At 37.6% G+C, this 21,254-nt stretch overlaps 1 protein-coding gene across 11 annotated transcripts in view; it reads left to right on the top strand.

Moving 5' to 3' along the window:
• The window catches only part of CEP128 (centrosomal protein 128), a 449,218-nt gene extending 442,621 nt beyond the window's left edge, over window positions 1–6,597 (top strand). For all 11 annotated transcript variants that reach the window (XM_078336006.1, XM_035261203.3, XM_078336005.1 and 8 more), the window contains one exon: window positions 5,492–6,597. In XM_078336006.1, coding sequence (XP_078192132.1) covers window positions 5,492–5,595 — 104 coding nt within the window. In that variant the 3' untranslated portion in view covers window positions 5,596–6,597. The remainder of the gene's footprint in view (window positions 1–5,491) is intronic.
• The last annotated feature ends 14,657 nt before the right edge of the window (window positions 6,598–21,254 follow it).

The raw sequence follows: 21,254 nt of genomic DNA, 5'->3' as shown, positions 1-21,254 counted from the left end.
TGTGGTCATTTCTCTAATTAAGATATATTGCTCATAAGCAACCATTGGTTTCTATAGCAATACACTCACCGAAAAGGAAATAAAGTTAAATAGGAAAAAATATCAATGAAAGCATAATTTGAAAAAGAAAACAATATTATAGTTTATATTCTAAAATCAAACAGAAAAATTTAGCCTAAAAAGTAAAACTCTTTATTGGTTTAATTTATTAATAAATTAATTAGTTAATTGATTAATCCATAGTCTTATGTTTTACTATTCTTCTCTTGGACAAGTTTGTTTTATGATTTTCTCCCCAGACCTATCCCCATATTTTCAAAAATACTTTTAAAAATTTAATTATAGCTACTTTATCATTAATTACTTTTAAGTAATTGAATTAGAATTATTTCTGGAAAACATATTTATTCTTACTTGCTTTTCTGATAAGCCTTATGTTTTCTGTTTTAAATAATGAGGCACATTAGCAGTGAGAAAAATTAGGAGTATCCTGAATACTTTATTTTTTGTAGCAAAAATTCAGCTTAATTAAAGAAATGGTCCTGTAATTTTTCTTTAATCTCCCTTTAAACTTGAAAAGTTAAAAAGAAGTGATGCCAGGACCACAAAGAGAAAAACATAACTTATAGCAAATGAGCAATACAGGGAACAGAGTGTGTTTCTAAAATATAATTAATACCCTTCCAGAGTTAAAGAAAATATGATATCCACTAAATTTAACAAGAGCAAGATTCTGTGAAAAAGGAAAACAGACTAAGTGGTATCAGAATTTTAAAATATGATTGCCATAAAGAAAAAAGAAAACCAGAAAGGGGGGAAACAATGTGAAATAACCACAAAGAAAGGAGAATAAAAAGAAAAAGAATGGGACAATAGACAGAAAAGATAAAATGTTTAGAAAATCAATTCAGGGGGGACAATACATGATTAATATGAGTCTTGAGAGAACAGAGAAAACAGAACAAGAGGCCAGGAGTGGCCAGGTCCACCCAACAAACACCCACTGCACAGCTGTCATGCTGACATTTTCCTTCACTCTTTTCCTATATTGATGCCCATGTGCCCAGATCCTCTACCTTCCTCTTTCTTGTTTCACTTCTTTCTTTTGTGAGAGATGCAGGATAAGCAAGCCCCAAAATTGAGGCTTAGTCCAGGAGGGTTCTTGGCTTCACCCAGGGAAGAATTCAAGGGCAAGCTGCTGGTGGTAGCAGTAGTTTTTCTTGAAGCGGCAGTATATGGCAGCAGCAGGGGTCCTGCTTCTTGCAGAACAGGGCTACTCCCTAGGCAGTGTGCCCAGAGCACCAGTTCAGAGGCCCTTCTGCACTCATAGGTATACCTACTTTTAATTATATGCAAATTAAAGGGCAACTTATGCAGAAATTTCTAGGATGAGGGTAGTAACTTCCAGGTTGTTGGGTTATCGCCAGGAAAATGGGCAGTAACTTCCTGGTGTCGCCATGACAATGATAAATTGACATGGCACACTTGTGGCCATGTCTTATGGGGAGGTACTTCTGCTAGAGACCTGTTTTAGCTTGTCCTCAATTTGGGCAGGTGTCCAAGCCCTGCCTTTGGAGTCTAGTCCCATCTCCTACCTCAAGAGCACATAAAAGAAAAGGAAGTAAATATTTTTAGTCTTTGTATTTCTAAAAATAGATTTCTTCCCTTCACACTTGACTGAGACTTTAGCTGGCTATAAAATTCTAAGTTGAAAATTATTTTCTTTCTGAAGTCATTGAGCAATTATCCTCCAAAGTCCAATGTTGTTGAAAACTCCTTTATTCCTTGATAGAAACTGTCACTCCTTTGAAGTCACCTTTTGCACCCCCTATCTACCCTATATCATCCTTTCTACAAATCGCTCCAGGAAATTTTAGGATCTTCTCTTTCACCCCAGTGAGTCTGTGATGATGTGCTTCAATGTAGGTCTTATTTTATTTATTCTTCTAACTACTTTTAATCTGGACATACGTGTTCTTCAGTTCTGCCATACTGAAGGAAGAAAAGAAAGATTCTGTCCAGAAAATTGGCAAGAAACAAACAAAAAACTGATAGATATCTGATACAATTGAACATTTTTAAAAAAAGAAGACTACTAGTGGACATATGGCAGATGTAACTGAGCACTTAGAAGCAAGATGGTCACAGAGAAAGAGGAAATAAAAATAAATAAAATTAAAACAAGAGTCAATTAATAAACCCAGGAGAAAAAAAATGAACAAGAAGAGAAATATTGTCATAGTATACTTATTAGGTTTTCATGAGCCATGTTTAGTCATAATAATGTAAACAGTCACATAATTAAAAGGTCCTATGTAACTATATTCGGAGTATGGGGTGAGGAGAAGGGGGTGGGTGTGGATAATGTCTAAAAATATAAATCAGAAAATAGTACTATAGGCTTTTCCATCTTTTACAAAAATGAAATAAATACAGAAAATAAAACTGGAAGAGGTGATTATAGCTGACTCTGGGGAGTAGGATTGTGGAATTGAGAAAAGTAGGACAAGAAACTCCTGTTTTCTTGTGTAACCCTTTGGTATTATTTGATATGTGTATATACATTTTGGCTAAAAATGATTCTTACAAAGACAAGTGTTACTAAGAAAATCCCTAGCTTTCATGTCTGACTAGTAAATGTCTAATTTTCTTGTTAAGTTCTAGGTGGAACATGATAGCTTGGGTTTGGAGTTTGGAGCAGTTTAGATTTGTTTAGAGACTTAGGGAGTGGATAATCATAGGTCCTTAGGCAGACACAAGTATCTGGGTCCACAGAACAGTCAGCTCCTTACTCTAGCCGAATTTGTACTGAGGGAGGCCCTTTCGTTTAAGCTGTAGATGCTAAGGCATTCATTCTGCTGACTTAGGTGCCCTGACAAACTGTGACCAAACTAAAGCATAGAATCACTGACCATGGAAAAAACAAAGGAAATGGGAAAATCCTGCATAATTTGTGGTCTCTGAAGTGATCCAGCATTAATGAAAGTTTGTTTTAAGAAGTAATTTATGTCAGCTTTGTGTAGTTCAGGTCAATTCAAGAAAAGGTAGATTCCTTCTGCCAGGAAGAAGGGAAGAAATGTATAAATTGTAAGTTTATACTACCATTGGAAATAGGAACACAGAAATCCATTATTTAAAGTCATGATCACTACCAAATTTATCCTGGCTGACTAGAAGTTATGGCCGTGAGTCAGGATACTCTTTTAGAAGACTTGGATTCCATTACCTTCAGCCTGTAGACAGTGGGGGCTTAGTAAGAGAGACTCATAATGTCAGCTTTTGAAACTGTCATTTTTGTTTTTTAAAAGTGGCAACTGACCACTAGTCTCCATGTATAGCTCCTTTTAGACTAAAGGAACACAACTCCAGGATAGAGCCATCACTCCCAGGACGGGGACCAGCCCACACTTCAGTGAGGTTCATAGTAATCTGATGACTTCTAGAAATCTCAGTTTTTTAAGACTAAAATGCTTCATCTTTGTGGAAATTGGTGTCTCCAAACCAAATTTTAAAAATAAATGCAGATTGTAAATTTCCTGTAAATCGATAACTGTTCTAAAAAATAATATTTATTAAAATAAATAAACCCAAAAAAGAAAGAACTGTGATTCTTCATGGGGAAATTGTATTATCTGCGGATTATTATAGCAGTTGGAAGTGAATCTTACTATTATTTTAACTTGATATTCTTAGAAAAGCAAATTAATCAAAGTTGCTTAAAAATACGATTTCACTTTCTTACCTCAGTTTACAGTGCTATAAAAAGAAAAGTTAGTATTCTCAATTTGTGTTTTGAGGTGCCTCTACTGGTAGTTTAAATCCCTGGGGTGAAAAATAATTTATCCACAGCAAGAACAACATACTATTTTCACTGCTGTGTTGTACGTCAAGGCTCACCTGGCTAAATGTGAAAAGATACTTCATAGGTCGTCTATCCTCAGACTTGTAGAATAAAATGCCAAAGATTAATGGCAATGAAAATATCAGGACACTGATAAAGGCAATAAAATTATTTCTTGACCATTAAAGGATTTAATTCTATGAAAGTACAATCTTTCTGTCACTCTCATTTTACAGGTTTATTTTATGTGACTATCATTCAGGTTATTTTTTACTGATCAGTCAAATGCCAGATATTTTCAAATAATTGAATTCTGATTATTGCAAGTTGATAAGGTTCTCTCAAGAGGTACTCCAGAAATCAATAGAAAATCCCCAATTGGCTGTCATTTTTAAATCCCTAAACTATATTCACTTGTTCAACCAGTATTTACTAGGAGGCTGTGTACCATGTGCAGTGTTCAGTTCTGAAGGAAACAGTAGTGAACAGGACAGGCAAGGTCACCTCATCTCATGGAGAAACAGGTAGCAAGCAAGTAAACAAATAATTTAAAATGGTGATTGGTGCTGTCAAGGTGAAATGATTGAAGGTACCTGAAACAGGAGCACTCCTTTAGGTTGATGATCAGGATCTGGCGTCCTGAGGAGGTTACAGCTGAAATCTGAATGGCAAGAAGCAGGAGCTGAGTTGAAATTGGATGGGAAGAGTCTTCCTGATAGTCGGGGCAAAAAATACAAAAGCTCCGGAGAAGAAAGGAACATGGTCTCCTAGAGAAATGGGCCACTGAGTGAGTGAGAGGGTGCAGGCACAGTCAGATGTATAGATTTTATTCTGAGTTCACTGGGCGACAATTAAGGGCAAGATGCGGGAGTCATGCAGGAGAGTGACATAATCTGATTTACTTTTCAGAAAGGTAACTCTGGTTGTGATGTGAAGAAAGGATTGTCAGGGAGCAAGACAAAAAGAGAAAAGGGAAAAATGGTGACTTGGGCTGAGATGATAATAATGGGGATGGTGTGAATCAGGACCCAGGTGAAATTGGGAGGGAGAATCATCAGAGCTCAGTCTAAAATTGAATGGGTGGATCAGACAGGACAAAGGAAGAGAGCAACCAAGGTTTGAGAAACTGGGTAGATGGGTATATCATTTTTTGAGTTGGAGAAGAGTAAGGAATGAGCAGGCATCAGAGTGGAGATCAGAAGATTTCACAGACAGTTGGATATAGGCATCTATAGCTCAGACCAGGGGTGGGAGATAGTAAAAGAATAGTAAACTCAAACTCCAGGTCTACTCTCAGTAGACTAGAAGTTGTAACAAAGAGGATTCCATAAAAAAGAGCCTTTAAGATTTCTGCCTCAAAATTCTGTGTGAGTGTGCCTGGTGTGTGTGTGTGTATGCGCGTGTGTGATTTATAGCATTGTATCTTGATAAAGCACACCTTTTACTCTCAGGTATTCTTCAAATAAAAGAGAAATTTAAATCTTGTGTTTTTGAAAATGCCGTAAATAGAGTATATTTATTCTTAGCTTGAAGGTCTGTTAGTCCATGTAAAGTTTAATTATAGAAAACTAGATCAAATACCATGACACATTAACTACATTCGAATACAGTCACCTAGGTTTATTTTTCTCTTTCTTCTTACCTTGCCAGCATTTACCAAAAGAACTGTTGCTCCAGATTCAACTTCAATCAAGGAAGATGCCACAATGAATGAAACAAGTTCACAACCCAAAAAAGAGGAATATGAGAACTAAAAAAGCAAATGTAATTTATTATTTTACAAGAGTGTTTTACAGATAATAACATCTCTATTCTTACAGAAATTTGGCCCAGATTATCTAACAGACATACCTGCAGCTTTGGCTCTCTAGTATTCCCAAACACTGACAAAAGTGACAATACTGTTGGTCCTTGTGAATAAGTTAAAGCAATCCAAATAATATCAGCTCATGAATGATGCACAGCTAATTTATTTGCAGCTTATCCTAGCACAGAAAGAATGGTATTTTTTCACTTTGCATTTTCCCTTTGCAAGTGTGGTCAGTCACATTTTCCCCACCAAAATTTGGATTTCTAATTGAGGCCTTTCAAAAATTACTGGCTAAAAAGAAGGAAAATGAGTTTCCCTTGAGGCAAAAGTTGCCAGCACTTTATATTCAGGGAGCATTTATATGCAATTGCTTTTTAGAAAAAATGCTTTCTCCCTAATAAATTATCATGTGTTATAACATGTCATGGAGATGTGCATACATAATATTGGACAGCCCACTTTATAAATGCTCAGGATTTTTATATCCGTCATCTCAGCAGTCTGCAACTACATGCAGTAACTGAAAATTATTTCCAATCATCCATTTTTAATAGCAATAAAGAATTCATAAATGATATTTGAACTGTAGAGCACTGTAAAAAATTCATAGCACAATTTATTTATTTGTCTTTTTGTGGCCAAATATCCTACCGTGATCACTTCAGTCATACCCTGAACCATCTTTGGTTCACTGTGACTAAAATCATAGCACCAAGCTCCTTTGTCCGTGAGATTTATATATAATCTTGCATAATTTGGTACTATCTGCTTCTACCATCCCAACTTTTTTCATCAAAGTGTTTAAGAACTTATTTCCTTTACTTACTGATCTCCTAGTGGAGAAAGATTTGTATTAAATGCTAAGTAATAGTAAACTTTCAGGAACTGAATCCTACTGAGTTGTGGATTCTGCACAGACAAGGACAATAAACCAATACCTTTGTAATATGCATTACATTATGTGTTTGTTAAAGTACACTTGCTTGTTAGAGTTCTCACATTTCATGAAGGTGCTTCTGCTCAGATATGTTTTCCTAACTTACCTATTTGATGGTACTGAAGAAGAAAAAAAATGGCAGTCTTTTCCACGAACTCAAATGCAACTCTTCCTATAGATCATGGAGATATCCTATCCAAAAATTGCCTAACACAAGCTGTGTAAACTCTGAGAGATGCATTTTTGTCATTTATGCATTTCAAAAATCTCGTATTGAGTTCCTACTATATGCCAGTCATTGTGCCAGAGGAAAAAATGAAATTCTAAAACAGTTGTGCATGTCACAAAGTTTGTTTAGCATTAGGAATTACATGAAAATCGGAGTGGTTTTATCAGTCTAGCTGGAGAAATTTGGGATTAGAGAACATTAAACAGATTTGGTTTATTTTATCTAACTTTAGGAATTCTTAGAGCAATGTAATGTACTAAGGAGCATTATGAGGTTTTATTGGGAGTATCCTGTGTAGTGTGACTCACAGTCCTGGTGATCCATATAATCTATTTTACTCTGTGGTAATATTTAGGGTATTGAGAATTTATTTCCTTTATGGTTTGACTAACATCAAAATATTTTATCTCCCTGGACCTAAATAAGCACCAGGGAAGAAAATACAAGGCAAAAACCACAGATATCATTTAAATCCTAAGGATAAATGTTAGTTAAAAAACTTTTATGTATTAATAGGGCCTTCGTGCAGTCTGTTCCCTTCTATAACAACTGATCTAAACCATTGCATCTGTGGTCATTAAAAAAAAAAATTGCACCAAACCAATTAGACCTGAAAAATTAACTCAAATTATTTACAAGGGAAATCCTTGAAAACATATTGGCCAGTGATTTTATAACAGAATGGAGAGGAATCTTATAGAGGAACTTTCTGCATCTAAAAAAAGCCATTATATCATGTTATTGAATGCCTTGTGCTACTTTTGGATGAATGAAGGTGTCTGACTTATATATGGAGCACACAAGAACTTCAAAGGCAAAGTCAACTTTCTGTGAACAACAATTTTGTCAAAATTCTTTGGCCTTCTGTTTATATAGAAATAATTACAAGGACCTGCCTCCTCTGAGGATTTTTCCTGTCTCTTGCAGTTACCATTCCCTTGAGTTGGAAATCAAAAAGAATGCTAAGGAAACATTAGTCACTTGATTTGTGCATTTTAAAGTCAACAACTTCTTTCCTTTATGCACTCCTTTGGCAGGATAGCCTCAATTACATGTGATATCAGCCCTGTTTGAATAGTCGCTGGTCCACCATATTGCTTGTAGTAGTGGGACATTGGGAAGGATAAACCTTAGTCTGCAGTACGCCTGATCCAAGACTTAATTTGAAGGCTGACCTTTTTGGTTTAATAATTTTGATTCTTCTGGCCTTCTTTCTCCCTAAACACACTGAACTTCCATTGAAGTTGCTGAAGGCTACAGAGAGAGAAACACAGCTGGGAGAAAGCTGGCTTGACATTTTTCCCATTGGCTAAGGTCATATTATTTCTTTGACTAGTGTCTGACTGGAAGGTTAAAAGCCAATTGGTTATATAACATTTTATGCACCCACTTTCCCAGAACCACTTTTCTTATTGTTATAGTTTAGTTACCTATTTTTACTAATAAAGAGGTATGATCTATAGTTTAATAAAATAGTATGCATACAGCATTTAAAGTTTACATGTGTAAAAAATGCCTACCTACTTAAGAAAATCAACCTATTTTGCTTCTTTCAAGTATAGTAAATGCATTTTTTTATTTTGAATCTCAGTTCAGTGGTATGCAACGTACATTTAGAAAAATTGTTACATTTTCTCTAATCTGTATTGAATTTTATAGTTAGATAACACATCGTGTTAAAAACAGGACCAAACTCTTACATATAATGAGACGGCACATTTACTTAGCACACTCTTTTTTTTAGGAAGGGATAAATACCTCAATTGTTTTACTCAGGAGTTGTGCTTACTATAAATGCAACTGTACATCCTATGGTAGCCAAGAATGTGAATGATCTTTGAGTGATTTTCCAAGAGTCTTATACACACCCCCAAACAAACTGTTCCAGTATTTTCTCTCAATTTAAAACAAAACAAAACAGAAAATTTGTGATTTTCATGGCCTTCAAATAAGGAAGCTGTTCTCACGAAAGCATCTGGTTTTCTTGGATCAAAACTAAATTATGAACCTTAGCTGGAAAGGAAATTTGGGAAAGTTTGTATATAAAGGCATTTCATGCACCAAAGTATGATATGAAAATAGTTCCATCTTTCAGCTTTTAAGTTCTTGAATGTTTAGCAATAGAAACATACCAACTTATCCCTATTTGAGAAAAGAAATTTAAACCACGAAAGATTCCATTGAGTTTCATTTCCTTACAAAACACGACACATCTAATTTAAGGCTGGAAGAAATGCTTACATGGAAAAGCAGAACTTTAGATTCCAAGCCTCCAAACAAATTTCAGAAAAGTCACCCTAGCTTTTGATTAGTAACAAAGTAAACCAATCTGCTCTTCTTTGGCAAAACCAGCCTCACCGTCTAGTTCTAACCTCAGCTGCTCCTATTTTAGCTTCTGCTATATCTGTGCCTATGGCCATATCCTACCTAAATCCAAGCCCAGCGCAAGTTGCCCTTAGTGTTCTACCACACTAGTCCCTACTGTTGAACTCTGAAGTCTTATAACTGTACGACCCACACTGAGAGGGCTGACTCTGGGATTTGTAGTCCCTGCATTGATTTTCAGGAGCAGCCAATTAGGAAAGGATTTATATTGCATATGTCTTTGGCCGTTCTTATGGCTGAAACCCTAGGAATACTTCTGTGGTTGAGCAACTTTTCTTCGCTAACATAGATGGACTCTGACGTGAGTGCAAAGCCCTGTGATAATTGTGGATGTGAACTTGACCTCCTTGCCCTCTACAGGGATATACTGGATTTCTAAACATAGCTACATGTCAGCTCCCTTTGATATTTGGAGTAATATAGCATCTGATGGCCTCCAGCTTTCATAATGTAGAACCTAATGTCTTTGAGCATATAAATGGGAATGTTGGGGGCAGGGAAATGCTACTAGAGTCAAAACAGAGCCTTGCAGTATTTATCACATGTACTTATAAGGATAACTTGCTGTGTTTCAGGAAATGAAGTTACATACTTGCCATTCTCTGGAGGAATGCTCTCTCTTTCTCTAAGGGTCATTTGCTAAACCATCCTGCAGAGTCTATCTTCTGTCGCTCCATGGGTCCCCACAACTTGTCACCCTCTCATTTTTTATTCTTTCAGGGAGGCAGTTTGACTGGCATTATTTAAATAAAAATAAAAGTTACAATTTATCCTTGGATATCAGAGCTCTGTGTCATCTTAGCTGTATACTTCATTGGAAATAAAGATCAGAATACTGGCTTGAAGCAATATTTATTTTTTAAGGGAACTAGTGAATACTAAACTACCAACAGTTCAGATGTTACAATTTAACAGTTAAAAATATTATGAGGGAAAGTAGGATAATATATGTTCCCTAGTCGCTAGCTCACAATCTTTTTACATAATGACTTAATATTTTCTTAAAATCATACTTGCTTTTAAAAATGCCAAGTTTAATTTTTATAGTGTTAGGTTTTCCACTAAATTATACAGTTTCCTTTTGTTTTTTCTTACAAATTTTTTAATTGGAAGTGTACCTGTGAGTCATTTGAAGCCACCGAGCATTCAAATGCCTTCAAAAGTACAAGACAGTTCATCAACAAGGTGAAAATTTGGCCTTTCAAACGGTGCATCTCTTTGTCCTTGAGATACTATATTTCTATCGGAAATATTTCATCTCTCCCAGTGTCTCTCTTTGATATGCTTCTCTAGTCCTCTCCTCACAGATCTTTAGAAGTGGCTTTATGTCCTTTATGAGGGCCAGGCTGTGGGCTAGAGTCATACTTACTTGTCCTGTGCATGTATTTTAAGATAGCAGGAAAATTGCAACCAGAAGGAGTTAGTGAGATTAATACATGAAACGCTTTTGTTATTTTTCTTAAGCTGTGAGCTGGTCTATTAACCAGGTGTGGAAGGTTTCTCTTGGTAAAATAAGATCCTTATTCTTCGTCCTTGTATGATAATACACAGCTATTTTTAATACAGTATTTATATGTACTTCGTATATCAGAGAACCTATTCATATCACCTTCATCACCTTATAACCAAAAGAGCAGTTTTCAAAATGTGTGTCCAGTTGCACATATGATTTAAAATTTCAATCTCAAATCTAGCCCCTTTACAAGCTTTTTCCCCCGTTTCTTTTTAGCTCTTGAAGCCAGTTATTATCAGATCATACTGCATAACTCTTATTCAGTGTTATCCCTAGGGCAGTGGTAATGCTAGTTTAGATTTTGTTTGTCCATTGTTGCTCAGCACTTAGCTGGATAAGGGAATGAAGGATGGCAGGAGCTCTGTAAAATGATATGAACACAGAGGAAGCTGGGTTGCCTTTAATAACACACATTTTAAACTGTTTACTGGAAGGAAAAAACTGTGGTAGCACTTCATCCTTTATATGAAACAGGGTCCTGGAAAGAAGCATTGTGAGAAGTCCTGTTGAACTTGATGTGCACTATAAGGTCACATTTCTGATGAAAGTTGCACTAATCCTTCATGTTCTTTATGGACTGACTGACTGCTGGCTGGCAGTTTGGATCTGGGTGCAAAGTGATCGGCTTTCTGATGTTTTTCAGTCCGGGTGTCCTGTGCTTGTCTGTCATTTTGGATTTTCATTTTATTTATGCTGTCATTAATTCCACTGTGATTGAAGATACAGGTTTGATTTATGACTTAGCATATTTGAAACTTCCCATCATACTGAACCCCAGGCTCTTAGTTACCAGAAGTAAAACAGTGATGGGTAGCAAAGCCATCTAACATGGTGGCTTTGGGAGGGTGGGCACTAAAAGAGGTTTGGAGAAACCTAGGGATTTTTCTTTCTTTCCTTCTTCTTCCCCCCCTGGCCTAAGTAAAACAGATGCAACAGTTCTAACGAGGCACTTCCTGCCCAGAGTCACTGGCAGAGCAGCCTCCACCCAACAGCTGCAGCTTGAGACCTCATGCTGCTGGCCAAGGTTCATTCTGTGCTTTGACCAAGACCACAGCCAATAAAGCCAATGTGTACCGTGGAAAGAGTTTCCCATTTTTTTTCCATTGGAGAAGTCTTTTGTGAGGTTAGTTTGACTGTTCCAAATTAACAGTGGTGGTCATTGCTCATTTCTCATTTCTTAATTTTAACTGTATATAAACTCATGGATTAGATTCCACTGGGGGCAAATTTAGTTTTGTGAGGAAGATGCATATCCTTTTGTTCAATGAGTCCTGAAAGCATTGGTTCACAAAGTGTGGTCGCTAAACCTGCAGCTGTGGTATCACCTGGATGCTTGTTAGAATTACATATTCTCTAGCTAGCCCCAGACTATTGGTTCAGAAACTCTGGGGATGGCGCCAATAATCTGTGTTGTAACAAGTCCTCCAGGTGATTCTGATAAATGCTCAAGTTCAGGAACTCTGCCTTGACATTCATTTTATTATAGCCTTCTCTGAGTTTTAGTTCCTATCCCAAAACCAAAACAAGTGGAAGGAAGGAAGGAAGGAAAATAAAAAGTGGCTATTTTCCAGGTGAAGTATGAAAGTTTTTTAAATTCTGGTTTCCAATATCATGTGTTCTCCCAGGTGTTCGAGCTGTAACTCAGTCCTGAGGTTCACTCAGGTGAAGGTCTTAAAGCCATTTCCAAAGATGCTTGATTAACTACTAGAGGTTACTTCCCACCTCCTCTTCCTAACAGACTCTGGCAGGACTCCGCCCATTCATCAGAATCATCATCAAGACATCCAATTAAATCAGAGCCTATACTATGGTTCTGTTTGGTTTGAAGAACAGAAGTAGTATTTGATTATAAACGTTGCAGAGTCAAGTTGCAATTCTGTTTTCTCTCACTCCCAGGAACTTCACGGCAACCTGATTTGGGGCATTGATTCCACATTTCCATTTCACATGCAATTTCATTCTTCCTTCTCTGTACCAGTAGGTCACAGGCAATCACTGTGTTTCAGAGTAACATTTCCAGACTTTGACATTGTCATGTGAAGGAAGATTTTAATTTGATGATTCCTTGACATTCAAGTCTCATCCAGCTTTACCTCAATGTTGACATCAAGATCAGGGAATTTTTTCTACCCTTCCATCTTGCCATCCCTGAAAGACTGCTAACTGATAGCCATATATGATTCGTCTTGACCTTTTATCTTACAAATGTGTATCTTAGATCTATACACAATAGTTATACAGTACCCCCATTAAATATAATTGATAATATGAAATATTTATTTGGATTCAAGTTGATGCCCATCCCCTTATTAAGAATAGACTAAATGAAAATCTACACAGAATTCTCCTATTCTAAAATGCCTAAATATTTTCAAGAACTAATTTAAATATTCACTGAGTCATACTCAGAGAAAGTGATTTTTTGAAACAGTGTTTATTTACTGAGTAACTACAATGCAATAGGTCCCATTTAGAAGCTTTGCTAAGGACGCCTCACCCTTCCAGCCAATTGCAGCAGTGAAAGTACTGAAATGTACAGGTCGTGCATAAATAACAAAACAAGTAAATTGAGCAAACAGCATAATTCCCCAAACTCTGTTTACAATGTCTTCAGTTATTTTATGGTTTGGAATTTGTACCAAGTGGTAATGTAGATAATGTCTTTTACAAATGGCCTACATGAATATACACATGAATTTTATTACATCTACTGTTATCTACTTTGGAAAATCTTCCCATCATTGAACAGGTACATATGCCAACAATTACATACTTAAAGTTCCTAAGTGTCCTCAGCACTAGTGGCCTTCCACTAAAGAAAGCATTATGTCCCTTAATCATCTACCCATTTGTTGATTCATCACTAAATTCTTGTCACCTATTATTTGATATTTGCTGTGCATTTTATAATTATTAGCTCGAGGTCTAGCATATAGAAAAATTTGTGTAAATGAGAACCAACATTGGCTAGGTGCAGTGGTTCACACCTGTAATTCTAGCATTTTGGGAGGCCAAGGCAGGCAGATTGCTTGAGCTCAGGAGTTTGAGACCAGCCTGGGCAACATGGTGAAAACCCATCCCTACAAAAAATACAAAAGTTAGTTGAGCATGGTGATGGATGCCCATAGTCCCGTCTGCTTGAGAAACTGAGGTGAGAGCATCACTTGGGCCCTGGAGGTCAAGGCTGCAGTGAGCTGTGATTGCACCACTGCAGTCTAGCCTAGGCCACAGAGTGAGACCCTATCTCAGAGAAAAAAAAAAAAGGACCCAGATGAGGGGTTTTATTGTTTTGATACTATCACCTGTTGAACATCTTAACTCTTTCAATCAATATTTTGTCCAGAATCAGAATCTTTAAAAGCTACATAAAAAATTGCCAGACATAACAATGGTACCTAGAGAGAAGCTTATTTGTTAAATTACATATAGCTGCTGCAAACATGATTACTGTATTTCTAAATTATAAAATGTTTCACTAGACAGTAACCTCTTTCAAGAAAGGCATTGTGTTTTGCCTAGTACTGTGGCTGACATATAATAAGTGTTCAAAATACATTTACTAACTGAACTAACTCCATCTATACTCTAAACCATCTCTCCTGACCTCAGTGAGTAAAGTGTGCTTATTAACTGGTTTTGGTAGCCAAATCTGCAGTCTTTCAGCACTTAATAGAACCACTAGCTTGATTGTATTCATTTAAATTTACATCACAGTCAATCAGATAACATCCTTTTGTCACCACTATTAATAACTAATTTACTGAGCATGAAATATGCTGATTTTTCCATAATAGATATTATAGAGCATCTGTGTTGTCATTGAATGCACTATTTCTTTTGTGTTTGTCCAAGTCTATAGCTGAAGGCCTGAGTGTGTGTTGGCCATCCTATTTGTGGATGTTTGTGTGTGTGTATGTGTATGTATGTATATATGTGTGTGTGTGTGTATGTGTATGTATATACATATATATATATCTGTCATCACCACATGCCTCACCAGGACTATCCACTGGATGGTTAATGTGGAACAAAATCCTTGAGATTGTGGTGTTGGTCCCTTAAATTCTAAGTTGGTTTTGCAGTGTAGGTTTTTCGGGAAAGTAGAGAAACTCATATTAATAAATTAACATCAATTGTTCCCTGATTGTTAACTTTTCATTGTCATCCTTAGGGAGTTGTGCTTCACCACCTTTATGATAGGCAGGCAGGTTAATCTTTGCTGAGCCTCTCGACCTGCCAATATTTGGCTAAGGTACAGCCGCTTGTGGTTTGGTTGCCTATTCATCCCATCGGTGATCCTTCATTTTAAGACATTTGGCTTGAGAAGCTGGCTTAGTTTCTCACATGCCAATTTCTTGTCATTTAGCAATTTATTTGCTCACTTGGCTCAAGTGTCTGCTATAAAAATCACTTAGAATTGTGTACTTCTGTGCCTCTTTGTTTCTTTACTTTTACTATTTCCTCTCTCTTCACATTGCCATTACAATCCACAACCCTTTATGTTTGGCACATTTTGTTGAAGTTTAGGTCATAAAGTGTGAGCTTCCCAAGGTTCGGCTTTTTCAGCCGATGTGTCTGGTGACGCAGTGTTGCTGAAGCAGTGGATAATGTGCTTTTCATGTGTCTTGTCACTCATATTAACCAAGCTTCCTAGGCCCTATGCTATAGCTAGATGGTGCCGGTTTTTTAGTATAGATACCGTAATGCAGCTTGATGCTTGTCAGCCTGATAAGAGTGCTGTTGATTCTAAGCTTCTGATGCATGCACAATGAAAGAAACTGTATGCCTTTGGACTTCATGTTACTGATAACATTGTAACTAGGAAACCCGTACTACACTACACAGTTCTGGACAACACAAGCATGGGAATAGTGAAGAACCATATGCTTCTTTGTCTTTATAGCAGTATGTTAGTAGTAGCTGACATAATATCAGTGACTTTTGTTTTTAAATTATCCAACATACCTAACTTAGGAAAAGACACCACCAGTCAGTGACTCCTAAAAGCCCAGCACTGTAATAAATACTCTGAAATATGCAAAGGAAGTAGCATTTCTGCTATTATAGCTGTTTGGGTAAATATAAATATTTAGTGAATGAATGTATTCTAACAGAAAAAAAAAATAAGATTCTTTTAACTCCTCTCTTCATAAAAAAAGGAGCAGCACTTTAAAAGACTATTCTCCCTCCCAACCTGTATTTAACTCTCTTTGTTCCTGGACAAGATATAGCTATACCAAAATTTTGGTCAGGTTTTAAAAAATAGAAGCTCCTAGGTATTAAGTCTACCTACTTTTACTACTAGAGAATATTCTCATTTATTTTGTTATCCCAGATAATATTAATAATTACTCTAATAACTCTTTTTAGGTTTAGATACAAAAGTAGGAATTGGGATATTTAAGGTGAACTAGGATCTACATTCATCTAAATGGATGGATTTAAAACCACAGTGTCTGGTTGGCTGTCCTGCCAACTGTAAGGGGATTAGTGTTAGGTCCAGAGGAATCCTGGCTGCCTCTGTTACTGATTGCCATGTAACACTGAGCCTGCCATTTTAACTCTCTTAGTTGTTAACTGAGGAAGTTCAATAACTGGCTCCCTTTCCATTTCTATAGTTTATGAATATACTGCTGAAGTATAAAATAACAGTCTGTACTGGATTAAAGTGGACAATATATAGACTGAATCTGTACTGCAAAACTAATGCTGAGAGAGACCAAACCATCTTTGAATTATAAGCCTGTGACATGGTTTGGCTGTGTCCCCACCCAAATCCGAATTTGAGTTATGTCTCCCAGAATTCATGGGGGCTGGTGTTTCCCATACTATTCTCCTGAGAGTGAATAAGTCTTACAAGATCTGATGGGTTTATCAGGGATTTCTGCTTTTGCTTCTTCCTCATTTTTCTCTTGCTGCCACCATGTAAGAAATGATGCCTTTTGCCTCTCGCCATGATTCTGAGGCCTCCCCAGCCTTGTGGAACTATAAGTTCAATTAAACTTCTTTTTCTTATCAGTCTCAGGTATGTCTTTATCAGCAGCCTGAAAATGGATTAATACAGTAAATTGTTGCCAGCAGAGTGGGCCATTGCTGAAAAGATACTTGAAAATGTGGAAGCGACTTTGGAACTGGGTAACAGGTAAAGGTTGGAACAGTTTGGAGCTCCCAGAAGAAGACAGGAAAATGTGGGAAAGTTTGGAACTTTCTAGAGACTTGTTGAATGGCTTTACCCAAAATGATGATAGTGATATAAACAATAAGGTCCAGGCTGAGGTAGTCTCAGATGGATATGAGGAACTTGTTGGGAACTGGAACAAAGGTGGCACTCATTATGTTTTAGCAAAGATCTGGTGGCATTTTGCCCCTTCCCTAGAGATTTGTGAAACTTTGAACGTGAGAAAGATGATTTAGGGTATTTGGCAGAAGAAGTTTCTAAGCAGTAGAGCATTCAAGAGGTGACTTGGGTAACAAGACGTGACCTGTTAAAGGCATGTAATTTTATCAGGGAAGCAGAGCATAACGGTTTGGAAAATTTGCAGCCTGACTATGCAATAGAGAAGAAAAACCTATTTTCTGGGAAATATGTCTCCAGATCATGTCAGAGACATTCACAACAGCCCCTCCCATCATGGTCCTGGAGACCCAGGTGGAAAATATGGTTTCCTGGGCCAGGCCCAGGGTCTTCTTGCTGTGTGCAGCCTATGGTCTTGGTGCCCTGTGTCCCTGAAGGGGGCCAACATACAACTCAGGCTATGGCTTCAGAGGATGGAAGCCCCAAGCCTTGGCAGCTTCCACCTAATATTGAGCCTGTTCAAGAATTGAGGTTTGGGAACCTCTGCCTAGATTTCAGAAGACATATGGAAACATCTAGATGTGCAGGCAAAAGTCTGCTGCAGAGGCAAGGTCCTCATGGAGAACCTCTGCTAGAACAATGCAGAGGAGAAATGTGGGGTAGGAGCCCCCACCCAGAATCCTCACTGGGGTACTGTCTAGTGGAGCTGTGAGAAGAGGGCCACCATCCTCCAAAACACAGAATAGTAGATCTACCAACAGCTTGCACCATGTGCCTGGAAAATCCACACTCAATACCAGCCCATGAAAGTAGACAAGAGGGGGGCTGTACCCTGCAAAGCCACAGGGGTGGAGCTGCCCAAGACCATGGGAACCCCCCTCTTACATCAGCATGACCTGGATGTGAGATCTGGAGTCAAAGGAGATCATTTTGGAGCTTGAACATTTGCCTGCCCCACTGGATTTAAGATTTGCATGCGCCCTGTAACTCCTTTGTTTTGGCCATTTTCTCCCATATGGAATGGCTATATTTACTCAATACCTGAACCCTCATGTACCTAGGAAGCAACTAGCTTGCTTCTAATTTTTCAGGCTCATAAATGTAAGGGATTTGCCTTGTCTCAGATGAGACTTTGGACTGTGGACTCTTGGGTTAATGCTGAAATGAGTTCAGACTTTTGGGGACTGTTGGGAAGGCATGATTGGTTTTGAAATGTGAGGATGTGAGATTTGGAGAGGCCAGGGGCAAAATGATATGTCCTCACCAAAATCTCAACTTCTATCTCCCAGAATTCCCACATGTTGGGGGAGGTAATTCAATCATGGGGTCTGTCTTTGCCATGATATTCTCATGACAGTGAATAAGTCTAATGAGATCTGAATGGGTTTATCAGGGGTTTCTGCTTTTGCTGCTTCCTCATCTTCTCTTGCTGCCTCCATGTACGAAGTGCCTTTTACCTCCAACCATGATTCTGAGGCCCCCCCCAGCCATGTGGAACTGTTAATCCAATTAAACACCTTTTTGTTCCCAGTTCCAGGTGTATCTTTATCAGCAGTGTTAAAATACACTTTGTTTTTCAATGTTTTATTCAAAATGACCTTTCTGTAAAATCATTTTACTTGCATAATCCACCCTCACTGCTTTTTTATGTTTTTTTCTGAGCTTCATTTTTCTTATTTATATAAAGGAACTAATTGTATCCGCCCTAAAAGAGCTATTAGGAGACTTACATGTAGTGGCTCATGGAAAGTGTCAGCCTCAGAACCTGGCACACAGAGGCTCATCATAAATGTTTCTTACTATCTAGGCCTGATCCACTTCATCCATAAACCATGAGGTTCTGTTGCTATTTATTCATCAGCAACAAATCACAGAAGCTATACAACAATGAGTGGACAAAGCTAATTTGTCTCTAAAATTAGCATATTTATTCTGTTAGAGTGCATTAATTCATCAAGTATTTACTGAATGCCAATTCAGATGCCAGGAAGAGATAAGCGTGTTATAAGCGTGTCTTTAAATCTACCTATGTATCAGGGAAAGAGAGGTTGATACTCTGTACCTAACATATATCATATGCTATATGCAAACAGTAATCAAAAGAGCTTTCACTATTTTAACTCAATCCTCACAACAACCCTATGAGGTTAGTATTATTATCATTTTCATTCAAGAATGTATCTTATATGAGGAAACTGAGGGACAGCGAGATTAACTTACCCAAGATCACATACTAGTAAGTATGGAGCCCAAATTTGAATGCAATCATATGTGTTGCTTCAAAATCCATGTGTTTTGTCACCCAGCTACATATGCAAAATGTCATTTAAAAATTATTTGAAGGAATCAATGACACCAATGAGTTTTTTCTCTCACTCATAGAGGGTGTTTTAAATAGCATTTCCAGGAAAAGAAGGCTGGAAGGCTGCTGTCAACCACACTACACTGCTTAAATCTCATGGAGCTTTGACAATGCATCAGGTTTTTCTATGCCTATCTTCTCTGTAACAGAAGAGAGGGAACAAAGAGCAGCCTGGTGGGGTTAGATGCTGGGGGATTGAGCAATAACTCACTCCATTTTCTGTTTCTACAACCACTGCCAAGTGATTTTCTAAAGATTTAAATACTTTTCTGCCCTAACAAATACAGGGTATACTCTACCAAAAGAATGCTCTGCTAGTAAAAAGTGGTTTTTGATTCAAGCAGAAAAAAAGGGGGGAAAAAACGTGGGTGTCAGATAAAGCTGAAGTGTCCAGGAAGAGAGGGAGGAATGGGGAGCTTTTAAGTGTCCTATTAAAATGTGTGAGTGGAAGTGAGGGTGGATTTCATGAGTAAATATGGAATTGTGCCACCAAATTCTTTCCTCCAGAGCTAATATTCTCATGGGATATTAATATTAATACAAGGAAAAAGGCCCTGGGTGAAGAAAAAGTCTTTTCCCCTTCGGGGGCAGAGTTCCCTCAGGATGACAGTGAAGTTAAAGAGTTCCAGAAAGTGCTAGTAGAGCTTTGAGCATGCGATCATTAACAGAGAGAAAAACACACGACAACCTGCAGGATTCATTTTGGAAAGTAAAGAAAAAGGAACCCGGTAAAACCAGCCTAGGCAAGGACGTTTTCCCTGCCTTAGAACTTGCTAAGTTTTCCAGGGTGTGTGCGCATTTTAGTTATACTCATTATTCTGGCCTAATTCAGGTCACCAAAATAGAAATGCATGGAACAGGTGACTGACATGACCACATTGTGGTTTAGATATATCGATAACACAGGAAGATGCTTTACATTTTACAAATGTGATCATAATTATTTATCTGAATCATTCCTTTGGAACATTTTAAAAGAGCCAGATAAAAAAAATGGAAGTTTTTCCTCAAGCGATTTGACTTAGTGGATAGCTAAATGTCCAGTTTCAAAAACTTTTTATACTTATAAAAGCCCAAAAAACCTTAATATGGGCCACATAACTATAGCGTAATTTTTCCAAGGTGGGAAAGGCAATTAATTACAAAATACTGTACTATTAGAATATATGGATTTTCATAAGAGCAGCTGTTATTTCACTGTTTACATTATTTTAGGTCCTGGTTTTCGGTTTTGGAGGTGTGTTGAGGTCCTTGTTTAATTTATTGCCATTCTCTATATTTCTGATTCTTAATTGTATAATGTGGCTTATATTCATTGTTTTGGCATGACAGAAATGCCAACAATGTGCCTTTCATTTTCTTATGCTTAAAAAATAAATAATAATAAACATTAAAATGTAAAATCATGAAGGATTCTTACCAACAGTTGTACGTCCTTGACTAAATTCTTTATTTACTTATTTAGTGATTTAGAGACAGAGAGTCGCTCTGTTGCGCAGGCTGGAGTGCAGTGGTATTTTCTGGACTCACCACAACCTCCACCTCCCCAGTTCAAGTGATTCTCCCACCTCAGCCTCCCAAGTAACTGGCATTACAGGCGAGTGCCACCACGTCTGGCCAACCTGGCTAATGTTTGTATATTTAGTAGAGATGGGGTTTCACCATGTTCGCCAGGCTGGTCTTGAACTCCTGATCTCAAGTGATCCACCCACCTTGGCCTCCCAAAGTGCTGAGATTATAGACATGAGCCACCACACCCAGCCTCTTGAGTAAATTCTTTAGCCAAGTGTGTACAGAATGGTTTGCATGTGGGCAGTTCTCTGAGCACTTACTGTGGGAGAGTTTACAGAACTGAACTTCAATTTCAGTTACACTGGATGTA

This window comes from Callithrix jacchus, chromosome 8, assembly GCF_049354715.1.
Source record: "Callithrix jacchus isolate 240 chromosome 8, calJac240_pri, whole genome shotgun sequence".
NCBI lineage: Eukaryota > Metazoa > Chordata > Mammalia > Primates > Cebidae > Callithrix > Callithrix jacchus.
The sequence above is the reverse complement of the archived record's forward strand: the minus strand, read 5'-3'. Positions and strand labels throughout refer to the sequence as shown.